This window comes from Cyprinus carpio, chromosome B4 (assembly GCF_018340385.1).
Source record: "Cyprinus carpio isolate SPL01 chromosome B4, ASM1834038v1, whole genome shotgun sequence".
NCBI lineage: Eukaryota > Metazoa > Chordata > Actinopteri > Cypriniformes > Cyprinidae > Cyprinus > Cyprinus carpio.
In genome coordinates, this window is record NC_056600.1 from 34,635,580 (window position 1) to 34,654,954 (window position 19,375).

At 38.4% G+C, this 19,375-nt stretch overlaps 1 protein-coding gene across 2 annotated transcripts; it reads right to left on the reverse strand.

Annotated features, from left to right (window-relative positions):
- Nucleotides 1–5,165: 5,165 nt before the first annotated feature.
- On the reverse strand, nt 5,166–12,739 carry LOC109072850 (gastrula zinc finger protein XlCGF26.1-like). Of its 2 annotated transcripts, XM_042722923.1 has the most exons (3): nt 12,664–12,739; nt 11,762–12,090; nt 5,166–7,152 (listed from the first exon to the last, which is right to left on the reverse strand). In XM_042722923.1, exons 2-3 carry the CDS (start codon nt 12,018–12,020, stop codon nt 6,029–6,031), a joined length of 1,383 nt encoding a protein of 460 aa, XP_042578857.1. In that variant the 5' UTR covers nt 12,021–12,090; nt 12,664–12,739; the 3' UTR covers nt 5,166–6,028. The 2 variants fall into 2 exon arrangements, with proteins under 2 accessions (XP_042578857.1, XP_042578856.1); XM_042722922.1 differs by lacking the exon at nt 12,664–12,739 and having other exon boundaries at nt 11,762–12,631.
- Nucleotides 12,740–19,375: the final 6,636 nt, after the last annotated feature.

Sequence of the window (19,375 nt, forward strand, 5' to 3'; positions counted from 1 at the left end):
ATCGTGGTTTAGACCTGGTTGAGTCCTACTTTTGTCCTGGTTTAGACCCTGTGTTGTCCTAATTTAGTCTTGGTTTTTCAGTCACAGTTTAATCCTTGTTAATTTTTGATTTAGGCTTCCTTTAAATTCAATAAAATGGTACTATTGCAGTGTACTTATAATAATATTCTAATATCATAATAATAATATATTATTATAATAATATTATAATAATATATTATAATAATATTTATAACAATGTTTTCTAGGTTTCTTGCCACTGGGGACTCATTCAGGATCATAGCGTCCAGCTACAGGGTTGGTGTCTCCACGGTGTGCCAGATCGTCCCCCAGGTAGTGACTGCCATCTGGGACTGCCTTGTGGAGGACTACATGGCTGTGCCCACCACTGATGACTGGAGGTCCATCGCAGAGGGATTCGAGGAGCAGTGGAACTTCCCTCTGTGCTGTGGAGCGGTGGATGGGAAGCATGTGGTGATGAAGGCACCCCCCAACTCAGGATCCCAGTTCCACAATTACAAGGGAACCTTCTCCATCGTTCTCCTTGCAGTTGTGGATGCGAAGTATCGCTTCCGGGTGATCGATGTTGGGGGGTACGGCAGGACCAGTGACGGTGGGATTCTGGCGAACTCCGCCTTTGGACAGGCTCTCTGGGCTGGCACACTTCATCTGGCTCCTGACCAGCCTCTACCTGGTGCTGAAGAAAGAGGACCCCAGCCCCATGTCTTCATGGCTGATGAGGCGTTCCTGCTGCGGAGGAACCATGCGGCCCTTTCCTGGACGTACCCTTCCCCCAGAGAGGCGTGTCTTCAATTACCGTCTCTCCAGAGCCCGGCTGGTGGTGGAGAACGCCTTTGGCATCCTCTCCTCAAGTGGAGGATGTACCGGCGGCTCATCGAGGTCCACCCTGAAGTTGCGGAGAAGTGTGTGAACGCGACATGTGTTCTCCACAACTTCATGAGGTGTTCGGAGGGGAGAGAGGCACCTACTGTGAGGGGCTCCTCTCCAGCTGGACATGCTGGAGAGGAGCAGCTGCCAGGTCTGGGTCGGATTGCAGCAAACAACTCCTCCAGAGAGGCAGTCCGGGTGAGGGATGTCTTCATGGCACACTTCTCGGCGAAGGGAGCAGTAGCATGGCAGCCGACAGAGAAGTCCTACTCATGACTTCCCCACAAAGGCTCTTTTAAGAGCCACCCACAAACCTATAAAGAGCATGACTATCTTAAAAGAGTTTTACCTCCATTACTAATATATATATATATACTAATATATATTTATATAATTATTTTTTAAATAATTAATGCAATATGTTCTATGTAAGATTATTGGTCTGTAGGTTTTCCACGTTAGTATATAAGGTAAAGTGATAAAAACATACATTATTAGTAGCCCTGTTATTAATTTAATATGTTAAACAATCCCACATTGAACAATCCCATCTTCATCTAATTCAGAAATTTATGACTGCAAGTGTTCAGTGTCACATTAACAGTTCCTCCTTTGATGTATAATAATTCTATAGGTCTGTGCCATTTCTTTGTTCAGGTTATTACTGTAAAATAATCTGTCATTTATTTTTGTTTTGATGATAAATGGAGCCAGCCTCCAAAAGTAATTAACCTGTCCTGTGATTTTTTTTTTCCCTCACACAACACTGTCCAGACACACTAAAGTATGTTGGTTGTCTTTACATTATAATAATGTTTCATATAATCAAGATTTAGATATGGAATAAATAGCATTCAATACAAAATGAATATGTGTCATATATTGAAATCAAGTTTTTATGTGATAAAACACTTGCTTTGTTGTGCATTAGAACCACACCAGGCATTTAGTCATATTTCAAAATAATTTATTCAGGCCAAACATAAAATATTTGGAATATAAACTTAAAATAACAATATAAAAAAATACAAATTGTACAAACTATTTACATACAGAGACAGAAATAAAAAGGACCTCGCTTGGAACGTGGAAGAGTGGAAGAGCCTCAGGGAACAAAATGTAGGAGAAGAGGAAGGAGGGCATTCTGCGTTTCCTGCAGAGCCTGCTGCCTCATTTTTTTTTAAAGCCTACTGTGGGCTGTGGGGGTCCAATTGTTCCAAATTTAGCACAACAGTGCTGTTTTCCATCGCCAATTTGTACATTTGAAATTTTATAATTTCTTTTGTATGAGACGGCATGCTCTGCAGAAAAGGCAGAAGGCTGAGGAGGAAGTGCTCATCAGCAGACGGTGGTGGTGGTGGGGCTGGAGGACCCCTCAGGAGCTCAAGCAGTGTCTGCTCCACCTCCGACAGGACCATCACGGGAACGCCGGGTGCCTCTCCTCCTCTGTTGGCCTGTGAAATCAAAAATACAACACAGTGCAATGAGAAGACAGAAAGATGATAATTGAAATAACAAAATTGTCTAGATATTTGGAGAATAATACCTGTGCCTGTGAGAGTGACATAGCCAGTGCTTAAACACAAGTGTGAAATTGTTTTGAACTTGCTTTAACATATTTTACATAATTAAAGAGATACTTCAGACATATAAACATCAGGAATATAAACATGCAAATGAACAGCATTTAAAAAGTATGTATGCAGATGATTGGTGGCATACATTGCAATAGAATTGAGTCTGCACTTACAAATACAACGATTATTAGTAAAGGGAGTAATTCACATTTTTTTTTGACTTTATGTGAATGTTAAAGCTATGAGTGGATACTGTACTGATGTTTTCTGCACATAACATGTTCAGATATTGTTTGTACTATTGCCCTCACACACCTGTGGGTGCAGCAGTGGGGGTGAAGGACCAGGGACTGGGGAGACAAGAGAAGTGGCAGGGGATCTAGGATCAGCCTCTTCATTATCTGTAGGCTCTGTCAAGACAATACTATATGTTAATACAACACGTTGGTAACAATAGTCATAGAGAGATTACATTATACTCTTCATCTGTACTCTATGACCTGGGCCTCGACCCCCACCATGTTACTGGTGGTCTTCCGTGGTGTGACGAAGGGGTCAAGGAATCCCAGGATCTGTGAGTACTTGCACTTCTTCACTGACCCTGCTCCTGACCCACTCCTCTTCTCCATCTCCTTCCTCTTCTCCTTCAGGTACGTGTCCCTGAGGCTTTTCCACTTTTTCCTGCACACGTCCTCTGAATAAACACATTATCTTGTTAGCGAAAAGTAGCTGTATATTAGGGGGAAAATAGTTGTAAAAACTGGCGGGAAGACCGCGGGTCGATAAATGTTTACGTGACTCAAAAGTGAAATGTGTATTTACAACTTACCAGGTTGCCCAAACTCCTCACCGACACTCTTCCAAGCGAGGTCCTTTTTATTCCTGTGTCTATAGAAATATGAACTTGTGTTATATAGCTCCGGGTGATTGCTCACTGACAATATCAGTCGTTCCTCCATGTTGAATGAGTGACTCCGGGCGGGCCTGCCGCCACAGCAGCAAGCAGGCTCCTGATTGGTTAACGCGGCGCGAATTGACGCCAAAGTTAACATTTTTCAACTCGGGCGTCAGACACAAATTCGCGTCAAACATGTAAATGTGGCGAATTCGCATCTACCGTGCCGCACTAAACGCCTCATTCGCGCCGCGAGACCCCCAGACATGCGTAAACGCGTCTTTACATTGACTTAACATTGAAATCATTCCCGCCAGATGCTCTATTCGAGTTTGGTGTGAACGCAGCATAAGACCTTTCCTTCGGTTTTTGATTTGGTCAATCGACCGGTTTATACCAGCTTCTTAATTTTTTCAAATACCTGCTTGAAGAGCTTGTCATTGCGTGATTTACGACCATTTAGTCTTGCAACTATGTTTTCTTCTTTTAAAATATTAAGCAATAACGTGGTTTCTCAAGCTGACCAATTTTGCTTGGCGCCCACCATCTTGCCTATGACAACATCCCATCCCATACGTCAATACACAATTTGTATGTCATTGCACATGCGCAGAACTTTCTTGTTTTATTTTCAACCCGATGAAGTGTTTACATGTCCTCGCGATTGAATTACAAAAGGTTTAAACGACCCCGATTGACGTTTACATGTAACTTTTTTTTATTCTGAGTGTGCTTCTAGTCCTATTACGATCGGATTAGTAGGGTCCATGTAAACGCAGTTAATGTTCTCCAAATATGGACTGGGATCCGAAAACACAAATCTATCTTCCCAAAGTCCCAGGAATAAATGTGCATTATTAAGGGCAAAGCAAACCCATTGCTGTACCCCTAGCTTGTTTATTTCTCAAAAGATGATATAATAAAAAAAAAAACACTATTTTTAAAATAAAACAAGCCATCTGCTAGCAATAAAATAAAACAAGCCGGTGGTTACTCTAAAGGTGATGTCATTTCTAGATAATGTGATAATGCTTCAAGACCTTCTTCATGATCTATATTTGTTAACAGTGATTCCATATCCATAGATGCTAATATAGAGGTTTCTGTATTTTTAATTTCCTTGATAATGTTTAATACATGGGTTGTGTCTTGAATATAAGAAGGAAGTTCACTAACCATTGGTTTCATAAAATAACCCACAAACTTTGAAGCTGCTTCTGTAATAGACCCATTCCCACTAATTATGGGTCTCCCTGGTGGATTTTCAAGGCAACATATAGACAATTGGAATTCTAGGGTGTTTACAAAACAGAAAATCATACTCATTCTGTGAAATCCATCCCTCGGTTTGTGTCAATATATCAGTCAATTCAGTTTTAATCCTTTCTCTCGGATTAAATTTCAAGAGCTATTAATACTCTGATTCTGTAGCTGTCGCAAGGCCTCTTCAATATACTGATCTCTGCCCCATACCACAACAGCACCTCTCTTGTCCGCTCTTTTTATATAGTTTGTTTATTGTTTGTTACTAAGAGGACTTTCTGCCATTTACACAATTCAAAGTGTCAAGCCCAATTTATACTTCTGCGTCAAACCTACGCCGTAGCTACTTTGTAGGTTGTGCATAGCCTACGCTTTAGGCTGACGTGCACCTCTCCAAAAATCTAACAGCAGACAGCAAGCGCTGTGATTGGTCTGCTAGAACTCCTTCCTTCATATAAACTTGAGGTTTGTGTGTGTTTATGTGCACTTTGATATATTTTAATGTTACAGCTTCTTATATAACATAAAACAAAGCAAAGAACAAGTGTCTTTTCATATATTATACTACATAGCATTATACATCATTAGTTTGTCCGCGACAAACTGTGTTGATCTGATGTGGTACAAGTCCTTGTGGAGATGGAAAGAATTCCATATCTTCTCCTGTTCCGTTGTTGTCTCCTTTTGTAGTTTTAAATAACGATTTAATGATTTGATATTTATTTGCTGCCGTCATACAATAACCGCGCTACTTTTGAGCACAAATTATAATAAAAATACATTAATTTACAGCATGATGCGGGACACAAAATTTATGCAGATGAGATGGATACATTGCCTGTTGAGTACACCCTGCTCTAAATTGTCAACATTTGAGGGAATCTATCATAACTGTTCAATATTTGAAACTACAGCAAAGCAGATGGTCAGGAATGGCCACAGGAGCACATATGCTCAAAAGAAAATACAAAGCCTTATGGTGAAGCATAAAGAGATGAAGGATGCATTAAGGAGACAATTAGATGTAGCACACATTCAGCTGCAGCATGAACGTAACTTTGATTTCACATAGCTTTTTTTCTTGTCATACACTTTAACAAAGAACACAAACAGGGTCTCACATTTGCATGACTTTTTGTAACCGATTGTTATTTCTTAAACTCAAGTTGAGACATCAGCACATGCAAACAGCTCAGTTACTTAACATCCATTTATCTTTATTCTCCCCTATACATGTTTACCTATCTCCTTTACTGAACTGGAGCACCCTCTAGTGTCTAGGTGGGTCACATTACACTTTTCATATGTATATGTAAGTGTGATGGGAGAAAAAGTTATTACACTGACTAAAATTGAATGACTTCCAAAATGAATGTCCAGATGATTGTAGAAATTACTCCTTTTTCTAAACCACTTGTGACACTGAAGAAAATGGCAGTTTCTTCCCAGAGTGAGTCTTCAAGTGACGTTTCATGCTGCTTGGACATGTGAAACTCTTCTCACACTGAGGACACTTGTAAGGTTTCTCTCCAGTGTGAACCACCTTGTGAATCTTAAGGTATTCTTTAACCCTGAAACTCTTTCCACACTGTTCGCAGGCGAAAGGTTTCTCTCCAGTGTGAACTCTCAAGTGAACCTTGAGTTTGTCTTCTTTTGAGCAGCTCAATCCACAGTGATGACACATGAGAGGCTTTTCTCCGATGTGAATTTTAACATGATCCTGAAGGTGATTTGTGTCTTTGAAACTCCTTTCACACTGATGACATTTAAAACTCTTTTCTCTTGAGTGAATACTGATGTGATAATTAAGGTTTTCTTTATATCTGAAACTCTTTCCACACTGACTACATATGAATGGCTTCTCTCCAGTGTGACTTCTTATGTGAGTCTTCAGGCTTTCTTTGAGCCTGAAATTCTTTCCACACTGAGTGCAGGTGAAAGGTTTCTCTCCAGTGTGAACTCTCATGTGGGCATCAAGGGTTCTTTTCTGTGCAAACAATTTTCCACACTGAGAGCATATTAATGGCTTCTTTTCAGTGTGAACTCTCATGTGAATCGTAAGTCCTCCATTTCGTGAGAAGCTCTTCCCACACAGTTTGCAGGTGTAAGGTCTCTCTCCAGTGTGAATACTCATGTGGGCTTTAAGGTGACTTTTCAGTATAAAACTCTTTCCACACTGTTCACAGGTGTAAGGTCTCACTTCTGTGTGTATTCTCATGTGTGTCCTAAGGTTTTTTTTCCGTGTAAAGCATTTTCCACATTGAGTGCATATGAACGGTTTATTTTCAAAGTGAATTTTCATGTGAACTTTAAAGCTTTCTTTTTCATTGAAAATTTCTCCACACTGTTGGCAGGTGAAAGAGCTCTCTCCAGTATGAACTCTCATTTGAGAATTAAGGTTTTGTGTTTTTTCAGCCTGTGAGCAACTAATCGAATCTTCTTCAGTTTTGAAATCAAGATGTTCTTCGTTTTGATCTTTCTCTTCCGTTTCATTCTGTTCTTGACTCTCCTCTTTCATTGCCATGAGGTCTGAGGTGGAAAGAGACAAATACAAGTTAACACCAGTTTAACGGCATGATGCAACTAACATCAAAACATGACATGAAAAACATCAAATCCAAACATAAGTATGCTAGATCCTATACCTACTAAACTTCTGAAAGAGGTGTAACCTGTAATCTCAGATCTTGATGGAGGGATGTACCATTGCATTCTCCACAATTACGTATCTGGTTGTTGCATTCACAAATTGTTTTGTCTATAATCATGGCCTTCTTTCACCTTATAAATGTTGCAGGATAAAAAAAAATAAGCTCTAGCTGGTTGAATAAAGCACTTACTAGTCACACTGACCAATAACTGTTTCCATTACCCTTCAAATTGTGCAAACTGAAATTGTGAATTAAAAATGCACCCAATGGAAACCTATCAGTTTAGCAAAACTCCCATATACCGCAAAAAAGTTTGTGTAAAGTGAAAAGTCATGATTTGCTCAGACATTATTTGTTTACAAAATAATCATGAATCTCAATTAATTCTAAACCAAAACGCCAACAATAATTTACATAATACAAAATATAATTATAAACAACATCAATCGCAAAGCTTCGTGTAGACTAAAGCTTACCACACTGTCGACATATATTTTGTATTCTATTTAGAATATAAAATATTTATTATAATTATGCAGTAAAATATTACATATGAACTGGGATTATTAAAAGAAACTGAACCATTTGACATCTTGCTTGGAAGGACAGTGTAAATGCTTGGAAATATTTCACGTCTTTAATTCCATTCATTATTTGTAGCGTGCCTGCTTCCAATAATCGCAATAAGTTTTGTGCTGTTTTACTTTCAATCAGAAATAAATTATCTGCTTTCAAATTCTGTGAATTTTATCACAAATTACAAACTAAAAACATTTTTTTTTTTTTACTCTAGAGAGAAGCATTGTATTACATTGATTATATTTTACTTAACCTTGATGCTGTCATGGGAGAGTGCAGGGAGACTTCAGATATAAAAACGCAGACTTGTTAGGAAATGTGTACTCAATTAAATCATGGCGTGGTGGCTTCACATGTTATTTCTTGTTCAATTCTATATTAGTAGACGTAGCCATTGTGGGGTGAACGTTGTCTCAGTTATATTTATAACTGCGTGAGAATGTGTTGGCATGAACGCACATTGTCTACGCCGGGCGTAGTTGCGCCTGTTCGTAGTTTCAGTTGGTGCAACAGGTGTAAATATTTATGGTAAGGTGGGAAGTTGCAAAGCCCAGTGTAGGGCTTAGACCCTGCTAGCTGGTGCAACTGGCCCCCTAACTATAACCTCCAAAAAAAACTCATACCGGGGCTTTACTTGCCAGTAATGCTTGAATGGACTTCACTGTTTCGCTAAACATTCACGCCTACTTTCCTTCGAATAAAAGCAGTGCAGTGGCTGTGATGTACGTAAACCTACCAACATCCGTCGGCATGACGTATTGCAAGATGAAAAATTCAAAAAATGTTTTAGTGGCATAAAAACGGTTATTTCATAATAGTTTTTTAATCAACATTTATAAAATATTTCAAAAGCTTTGTGCAGATCTGTAATTGAAACGCATCAAGTGTCTGCATCATCTTAGTCTGGAGGACGGACTGCATTGGGAATAAACAGTTACTAGCCACAGCATTTGTTAAATTCAATCTGAAATGAAAGAGAATTCATCAAAGCCTGTTCTCCCTATGCGCAAGTTACCACCAAGGGGGCCCCACTGCAGCTGTGCAATTAAAAGATTCTTAGTTTATTTAAAAGATTTTTCAATGATTATAAACACCTTGCTTGATTCTGTTCCTGTAATTTAAAGCAATTTTTTGCATCTTTCCATGATAGGACAGTGGAGATACGGCAGGAAGCGAGTGGGAGCTCGAAAGGGAACTTAATATGTCTGTTTTGTCTGTATCATGTCAGTGAACTGTTTAAGGCTTTACACATGCGCAGTAAAACGTACTGCGTTACTAACGTAACCTCGGTTCCCTGAAATACGGGAACGAGTACTGCGTCAAAGATGCTATGGGAAAAAACCCTTTTTTCTCCTGAACTGAAGCCTTATTCAATCACGCAGTGAAACTGCACGTCCATCGGTGGCTGAGGAGCAGGGTTGTGTAACTCAAGGCCTCCACCTCTGACTGAGCCAGAACCAGCCAGTCGTCGTGGTAATTGAGAATGCGGATTCCCTTCTGCCTTAGAGGGGAGAGAGCCGCATCCATGCACTCTGTAAACGTGCGAGGAGCTAAAGACAGCCCGAATGGGAGGACCCTGAACGGGTAAGCCACATCCTTGAAGGCAAATCTCAAGAACGGCCTGTGATGGGGGGGCTATCTGGATGTGAAAGTAAGCTTCTTTGAGATCCAGTGAAAAGAACCAATCCCCTGAGTGTATTTGCGAGCGAATTTGTTTCAGTGTGATCATTCTGAATTGCCGTCTCATGAGGGCGTGGTTCAGACGTCTTAGATCGAGGATGGGGTGCAGCCCGCCATCCTTCTTGGGAACTAGGAAGTATCGGCTGTAAAACCCTGAGTCGCGATGAGCTGGGGCAACGACTTCTATGGCTCCTTTCACCAGCAGATTTTCCACTTCGGCACGCAGAACGTGAGCTTTCTCGTTGTGTACTGAAGTGGTGACCACCCCGCAGAAGTGCGGGGGTCGTCGTGTGAACTGTAGGGAGTAGCCGTGATTTATTATTCCCATAACCCAATCTGACACTCCGGGAATGGCTTGCCATTGTGTGGCCCGGACGGACAGGGGTTGAATTAGCTCGAGTGCTTGTCCGCTACACGGGGACATAGCGCTCGTGAGTGATATGAGAGGAAAACTGCTCTTTTTGCGAAAGGGTGTGTGTTTTATTTTGTGCGATATCACAGTGCTTTGCTGTCTGGGCGCTAGAACGGGCCCATCGTTCACAGCAAATGCAACTTCGTCGACACCTGGAACTGGACGAGGTGGACAGCAGAACACACAGGGCAGTTTGGGGGGTGGTCCGGCCATGGCGAGACTTATCCCCCTCCTCTTTCTTGCCTGTAGATCAGGATGACGGCAGCGGCGCAGGGTCCAGCGCTATCTTGGGCCATCCTGGCGCTTAGGGAACTGAAACTGTCTGGTGGCCGAGCGAGAACAGTGTCGAGGCTCGGATTTCTCAGGCTGGGCAGCGGCGGCAGGTGCTTGCTTTGGAGGCTGGCGAGTCGCCGCTTGCATGTAGGGGGTGCACCATGACTTAGTTAACTCACCATGGACTTCTGGGAAGAACGGGGAGGTTTTCTGACGAGAGGCTTGTTGGCGCCCGGCAGAAACCACTCGTCCAGACGGCTACGGGATAGTTCTGCTGGAGGAGATCATTGCTTGGACGGTGTCGAGGGGGCGGCTTCTGGCGAGCCCCTACAGCTCCTCGGCATCCGAAGCGGCTAGAGACACGCTGTCATCTAGCAGCTTTTCGTCACTCCCTCCGAACAAGATCAAATCGTTTGCGGTAGCAGAGGAACATTGATCAGGCTGAATGAAGAGGATGGGGGAATCCCCTCTGGGCGGAGAAAGTAAGGCACGCGGGGGCTGAGCCGGCATGAGCTCACTCTCATCCTGACGCTTTAATCCTCTGCCCCGCTATTTTTTCCTCGCCGGCTCGCGGAAGGAAGACAAACGGGAGGGTGTTGAGCTGGCATTTGAAACAACGCCATGGAAAAAAGGCCCTTTTAGAGAAACTTGCTCTTTTCTCTAACTCACCGGATGGCCGCAGGGAAGTGAATGATGTGCAGCAACATCCGAATCAAACTTCCATACACAGCAGAGTCAGCGGCGAGCAGTTCAGAATCGTCGTCGCTGAAGGAGAAGAAATCTGATGCCTGTGGCGAAGTGGCCACTTATATAGCCAGAGACCCCGCCCATTCTGGCGGGCTTTGGCGGGCTTCACTGCTATAGGTTCGTGCAGCACCGCTGCCGAGCCATTGTTTCGTCCCTATACACTGCATGAACCGATGGACGTGCAGTTTCACTGCGTGATTGAATAAGGCTTCAGTTCAGGAGAAAAAAGGTTTTTTTTCCCATATCGTCTTTGACGTAGTACGAGTGAAGTATTGAAAGGGAACAAATTTTACATTATCTGATGTTTTAGTGTGGATGAGAAACTTTTGGAAAATGCTTAAAAATGTTAGTGTGGATGGAGAGCATTTTAAAATGGACACGCTGTTTTCATTTGTATCTGGATTAATGTAGACTTAGTGTCCACTGGCTGTTTTATTTGCTCACCAAATACCTTTAAATGAACAAATGTAGACAGCATGCAGTAACCAAGTGTGATCACTCTCATTTCTAGGTTTGCATAAATAAGTGCTAGAAATTAATTATTTATATGTAATTTTGTTTTTGTTTTTTAAGGCTAATCCTGTATTATTGGTACTCAAAAACTCAAATGCATGATGTCAAAATAACAAATGTAAAGCAGGATCTTTGTATTTGTCTGGTCATGTGATCTCAACATTTATGTCGAACGTTTTAACATTTCTACACTCATGTGACATGCTTGATTAATATCATTCATTTCTGTAGAGCTGAACATTTTAATCAGGATCAAATTTCAGCTTTGAGTATAAAAACCAACCTGTTTGTTCCTCAGTATCTTCATGTTTGACTCTGAATGCTTCTTCAAACTTCATGTCTTTACTCTCCTCTTTAATAAACTCCATCTTTGTTTGTTTCTCAGTATCTTCATGTTTGACTCTGAATGTTTCTTCAATCTTCATGTCTTCTCTCTCCTCCTTAATAAACTCCATCTTTGTTTGTTTCTCAGTATCTTCATGTTTGACTCTGAATGCTTCTTCAATCTTCATGTCTTCACTCTCCTCTTTAATAAACGCCATCTTTATAATCGTGTCACATGGACCTCAGCTGCTTCAGTAGAAGTTTTTCTGTGTGTTTGGATGCGCTGTCCTGTTTAAGGTGATAATTTACAGAAAGAAAAATAAATGCAAGCTAAATCTCTGGGTGCGTCTCAATCAGCTCCCTAGTTAGTCAGTGCACTGGTGAGTGTAAATTTATAAAAAAAAAAGTATAATTTATTACAATAAACAAATTATAGATAAAGTTAGTATTAGGTGATCATTATTTATAATTTGGTATTCAATTATTTATTCATATTTAATAGATTACACTTTCATTAACACATTTGCAGCTGGTTTGTAAAAGCTGTTATTGTTTAACATGTTTGTTGTTCTCGTTTATCGTCAGCGTGCGCTGATTCGAATCACTGAATCATTTTACTAATGATTCGGTTCAGATGACTCGGATTCTCAGTTTCTCTCACTTCTTTCTCGTCGTACATATTCTCGTTGTACACATACGATATGAACGAACCTTTTCTGTTATAAACACGAGGATGCAATTCACTCGAAAAATAGCGTTAAATAAAGTATTATTACAAATACTGAGTCATCTATATTTTACACAAGCGTGTAAAACGTGTCAATTTACAGAACAGTTGGGACTGATTTAAAAACCACAAACCTTTCTTCAGCCGAATCACAACAAAAGCAGAGAGCGGGTTAAGGCTAGAAGCGGCGCGGCTTTATGACGTCAAATCGCCAGACCAAAATAAAAGTCCGTTTACATACTGACGTTTATTATATGCATATGGTAAACTATTTCCACAATTATTAGCATGGTAAATCTAGACATTTTTATATTTTCATTTTTTTGTATTAATGCACATTTACAACACTAAACTTAGTGGTGTATTACCTTGCTATTAAATTACATGAAACTAGTGCTGCTACGTAAGTGTTTCTATACAAAGGCTGGGGGACTGACTGCAAATTTGACATCTTTCACTCTTTTAACTAATCATTCTCTTGTTATTTATTTATTTACTTTTCCCCTTATTTAAATGAATAAAATACCGCTTTTTAATGTAATGTTAGTGCTGACACAACAATCACTGCTTCACTGTAAATTTGACATAACTTTATACTTACAGTGCTTACATAATATTCATTCAGTTGTTCAAATTTCAAAACTCAAAATAAATTAATCGGTAGATAATTTCCCTAACTAGTGTGTCACAGTCTTTATTTACAGATATTTTCTCCATGTTTTGGGCCTTGTTATGCTTCTACTAACAAGGAATACCATCCAAAAAAATGTCCTGGTTCAGGTGTACACAACAGTTCTTGATCTATTGTTTAAACACTGTTTCAAAGAAAAGTAAATTGTCAGTATATTTCATACTAATGATACACTCATATTTACAACACTGTTTCCAAAAAAAAAAAAAAAAAGCTTGGATGTTGTGTAAATAAAAACTAATGCAATGATTTGAAAATTATTCAAATCCTACATACCTGAAAATAGTACAAGAACAACAAAAGTTTTCTATTTATTTAATTATTTTTATTTATTTATTTTTTAATTCTGTGCAACTACAGGAGTCTCCTCAGTCCAAACAATGTGGTCTTGAACAGAAAAAAGCAGAGTAATTTAATAATAATAATAATAATAATAATAATAATAATAATAATAATTTCATATAATGAACTGTAGGTAACAGGTCGGACACTAACACTATTTAATTCCCATGAGGCATCTGCAAAAAAGACCAAGAAGAAAGCTGTTAGTTTTGATGAGTTCCACTGAAACAGTGTCAAGAGACAGACTAATGCTATACTGTAAATAAACTTATATAGGTTAAGCTGAGTTATAATGTCTGTATTTGCGCTATTTTACAAAATCTAGCACAAAACCAAATCTGTGTAGATCTGTAAACCAAACTAGGGCTGTTTACAACCACACCACGGTGGCAGGACATCACTGGCAGTGGTATACAAAAAATACATGAAAATAATAAGTGAAGTAAATAAAGTAAACAAAAATTGCACACAATTCTTTTCAAAAGAAATAACAGTTCAGTAGCTAAATATTGTGAATATGTAAACACTTGGATTCATGTCAAACAAGGGCATACACTTGAATTTTACTTGTTTTTATTCTGTCCCTGTTTGCCTGTGTTCCTGATTCTAGTTTGCTTCCATAGTTTCTGATCACGGTTACACACAGGCTCCAGAAATTTGCATTACACTGGCTCGTTCAGCAGAAGAGGTACGTAACGTATTTTATGTTCACCGGCGAATACATTAGTTTACCTGCTGTTAACAGGACACTAAAACTAATCACCTATCTGAACGATTGGGCCAGCGCTGCTTCCTCAAAGTTCATCATTCTCATGTATTTTAAGTCTTGTCAGTTTAACCATTAAAGTGTTTAAAGCCATTCAAGCTCGAGATAGATTTCAATGCGGTACTCACACACGGTGTTAGATTGTTTCTGTGTGCACACACAAAAAACTGCAGCTCGGAAAGCATGCGAGTACCAAATTAAGTTCTCTTTCACGTCTTCTTGAGAAAATGCACACAAAATTATGTCAGAAAGGGTCTTTGAAAAAATAACAAATATATACAATAACTATTTTCTTTCATGAAATTCTGACGAGCCAAAATAACAACGACCAAAAAAACTCCATTATCAAAAGGGCTAGTGTTGAAAGCCTCCTCAAACACAGTTAAAACTAAATTAATTTAAATAAAATAAGTAAATTAAAGTAATATTTTGGCAATATATCGATTATTTAGATTGAAGAGGTGGTTTTAGAAAGGTGTCTAATACTCAACTTCTTGGTTTCATACCATGCTTACTGATCAACAAACTTTTTGTAAGCGTTTCCTTAAAGCACTTCTTCCCAATAACTCCTTTCCTGTTTATTTGTTTGACTACTGCATCTGAGAAAAGCCTTGAAAGTATGTTCCATGTTACTCATTTGGTGTTTTGTCCTCCAACAGCACCCAGAGCAGATATCTGAAAAGACAAAAACAAATTATCTAAAATTAGTTAGTTTTGATTAGAGATTACAGTGTAGAGAACATTTTTGCGAACTATGTTTGTAAACCTTAAAACTGATGTAAACCGCAACACATCCATTAGAAATATTCAGAGAAATAACTAATTTCAGTGACGGCTATATGCAACATCTTGCAAATGATTACATGCATGACAATTCAGATATTTGTCCAGATTATTTCTGTGTGTTCATATTTTGGTAACAGTTTGGAAAGTAGATAATGCATGGTTTATGACAATGCAAATGAGTACCACGGGAAGAAAGAAAGGTGGGCTACACCTTATCATTTGTAGAGAAGCAACGGTTTATCTTTCCATAAGATAACATAACTCTGACATAGCAACACCAAAGTTGTGTTTAATGCATCTTTTGAAATGTATTCATTTAGTAGTTGTGTTTATTACTCTTATGTTTTCATTAATAAAACAATTTTTATAACAATTGTGTCTTCTTGATAATTCAGTAAGATGCTTTACAAGTTAACAGTTTTTTTTTAAACATTTTTATAACATTTTATAATAATGCACTATCATACTAATAAATAATAATAATATTTTTTAATGGTCATTAGGGCTTGCATAGACTAGTCGAGTAGTCGAATGATCGACCACTTCAACCACTAGTCAGCGCTGTCGTACACAATCGACTACTCGAGCATGTATTAACCATAATGCATGCACAGAGTTTGCAAGTACAACGTGAAATTTAGGATTACAATATTGCGTGTAGCTGTTACTTTCTATGACTTTATCTATGTAGCATGTAAAATTAAAATAGGTAATGTAATAATTGGGGTGTGCCCAAAGCAGTATTTATGGATAATGGCTTCAAAAACGAATAACGGACGAGGAATAATTCTGCCTGAATACTCAGCTGAAGTTGGCACAGTCTGGTGTTTGCTAGATAAAAGTTGAGCCAGGGGATCAGCGCAATATTATACACAGTCCTCTAGAGTCACGAGTGTGAAGTGAATGAATGTAAACTTTATAAAAAGAGCGCAAATCAAACACTACATTGCTGTTGCCTCTCCGTGCATCTCTCAGAAATAAGAGCTTGGCAAGAGTAATATCACCCATAAAATAATACATCATACACGTTCTATTATTTGTATATATTTAAAAGGCAATGATTTAAACCTTAGGCTATGATATGAAACAAATAAATGTATTAAGCACAGCACGCTCACCAATCAAACAGCCGCGTTGCGCGTCTCAGTCTCTCAAAAATCAAACCAGTTCTCTCTCAAGAGTAGGCTAATAATCAACTTATATACAGATACATTTTCTACTTGGCCTACATGTTTGCCTCTTTATCTTTTGCTGGTTTGCGTGGCAGGCACACTTGCTTAGTGAAGTTAAAAAAAAAGATTCACTTGAGTTCTGCGTAATGAAAATGTGCACATTGAATTAATTCAGTCGAGTTCAAATAATCACTAAATGTATGTCATGACATCTTTCTGCTTGCATGATAAATATTAGTTTAGAAATTAATAATTATTTTAGTTTTACACGGCATACTTGTTCAATGATAACAATGAAAAAATATAGTCATAACGGTCATATCAAGTAACTGTACGACGTTCCACCTGGTTTTATCCGAATGCAGATACAAATAATTTTGTGATTGTTACAGATACAAATACAGATACAAATACTGTCTGTTACATGAAAATTTAAATATGTAATGTCATAATTATAAAGTTTTGACAATTTACATATATAATTGTTGCATTAGGCTATGAATTAATAAGCAGCATTTATTGATAAGAACTATTTAATGTATTTTCATTTACAGTAGCATGAACCACGAGTAGTCGAGTAACTCAAATATTTTTCAAATAAGAAATCAACTAGCAGAAATCAGTATTCGTGCAACCCCTAATGGTCATACACTACTATCCACTTTTGTGTGAAAAACAACTATTGCCAAATACATGAAAATGTTTGCCTTGTGTTCCAAACCCACTATTACTTACTTACTGTTAAATTTGTGTAAATTAATTTTTACATTATAGACATAGAAACCATTTATAATTTGAATTTTAAACATATTACATTTGTTTCACAGAGTTGGTGTATGTCATAACAATTGAATTTTATTTCTAAAGTAGATCCTTATCAGTTCTTGAGAAGACATGAACATCATATTTTTCCAGTCAGCTCCTGGCTCGTCACATTTTTGGACAGCTCTGTTTATGCATTCATTGCTTCAATAGTTTGGCCATGAAGTGACACCATCTTCAAACCATGATTCAGATATAATGTTGACAGTCTGAGTTTCCATAAATTCAGCAACTAAAAAACATCAGAAAAATAAGTTGTTACAGAAATTGGTGGCCTGGCCATCTGGTGCTACAGACCCAGTGGTCCCTGGCCTCTACAACCATACTCTTCCAAGCTTGCCGCTCGAAATTGGGCCGCAACCCTACGCTTCTCATATCCCTCCTCACCACAAAGTAGACTGGTCTCTCTAGCGAGATTCCCAGTTCATCGGTCAATGACGTGACGACTCCGTTCCCTCTTTCAGAGAACGAGGGTTACATATGTAACCGAGTTGATCCTCTTAGAATTAAATGTCCCTAACTGATCAGGCTGAGACAGCGCAACAGAAGGCCGTACATAGATGACTTTCTTTTAAAGGCTTTCCCCCTGCCGTATGGCAATCATACTGAACTGTGATGTTAAAACCGAGGTACTTACCGAACCGTCATATTTGTGTACCGTTACACCCCCATCACACCTGCTTCTTTCCTCTGCTCTCTGCTCATATCAGAGTTGTTTGAGATGAGCAAAATCTGTGCAGAACCGATCACTGGGGATCACCACGAGATGCATCCCGGTATGAAAAGTGTCCGAGTTACGTCTGACTTGCTCTGATGTCATGCTGATGTGTACTAAAAAACTCTCGCGGTGGCGTGGTGTCTGCATGGAAGGCCATAAAGGCAGATATTTCTTCAGACATTACGTGTACAGACAATATAACACATGGATGCTTAATTGCATCTAAACACGATATTTTGTGTACTGACGTTAATGTTTTGACCAATGGCAAGGCTGAAGATTGAAAATTTGTATAAAATTAATTAAACATATAATAGTGACGTAAATATCTACCTAAGGACATGTTATTAATGTAACATGCCATCAGACGTACCTTAGTACATGGTCACATGATAATGACGTAGTGTTACGAATGAAGGGGTAGGTATTTCAAAATACACGCAGCAGAGGAACCATGGCGTTGAGAAATTTTAAGCAGCTTTACAGTGATATCAGAAAAACAAGAAAAGAAAATAATATATTGTCATTGTTCAGCTGTCAGTTCAGTGCTTAATCAGTTATTATTAATTATAATAATTAGTTAATATTTCAACGATAAAGATTGGTTCTTCAGATAGTGATGTCAGCTTAGTTTAGTTTCATACAGCAGCGTCAGTACAGTCAGATCAATAATATTGTTGAATGTATAGAGCTTTCAGACACAACTTTAATAGATTACAGACAATGGTTAGAGGTCTGCAGTGAGCGAGTGGAAGACTTGTTGAATTGGACACTGAGGAAGAAATAATCCCTGTTGTGCAAGAGTTCCTTCAAAAAAATTCAGAACATTGGACATTGAGCCATCATCTGGTTAGTTCTTGTGATATATGAATAAATGTTTTACTTTACTTAATTACAGTACATCTAAATGCATTTAACTTGAAATGTAAAAATGTTGGCGAGACTGAGGTCTTCTACTATATTTTAGTTTTGGTTAATAGTCATGGGTATTTTTACATTCCTGTGATAGACTGGCCATCAATCTGTTCAAGCACATGGATACAAACAAACTTATAATTGTTCATATTAATTTCAAATCATACCAATTAAACAATTAACAAATTAATCATTAAGCAATCACATTAATCATAATCTTATTAATATAAATAAATAAAAAACATAAAAAATTAATAATTATATAATACTTTTATAAAATAAGACAATGTATAAAATAATGTCATTTATTTCTCTGTTTTTAACGTGGTCCCAACCAATCACACAATCTGTGTTAACTGTCAACCGACCTTAATATGATTTGTTTGGTTAACACAAATAGACAACATACATTTCATCATTATTTAACCAAAGTCATGAAATATTTGCTGACAATATTGTTTTTAACTAAGAATTTAAGGTTTAATTTGCACTAAATTGGGGTATGTTAATGTTTGTTCCACCAAAGATATTCAGCAAAGAATAAAAAGTGTGCGGACTAACTTATAACTACTGACATTAAAAATGTCTTAGTGCAGTGTTGATTGATTTGAAGTAATTAAAAAAAGAGAAAGTA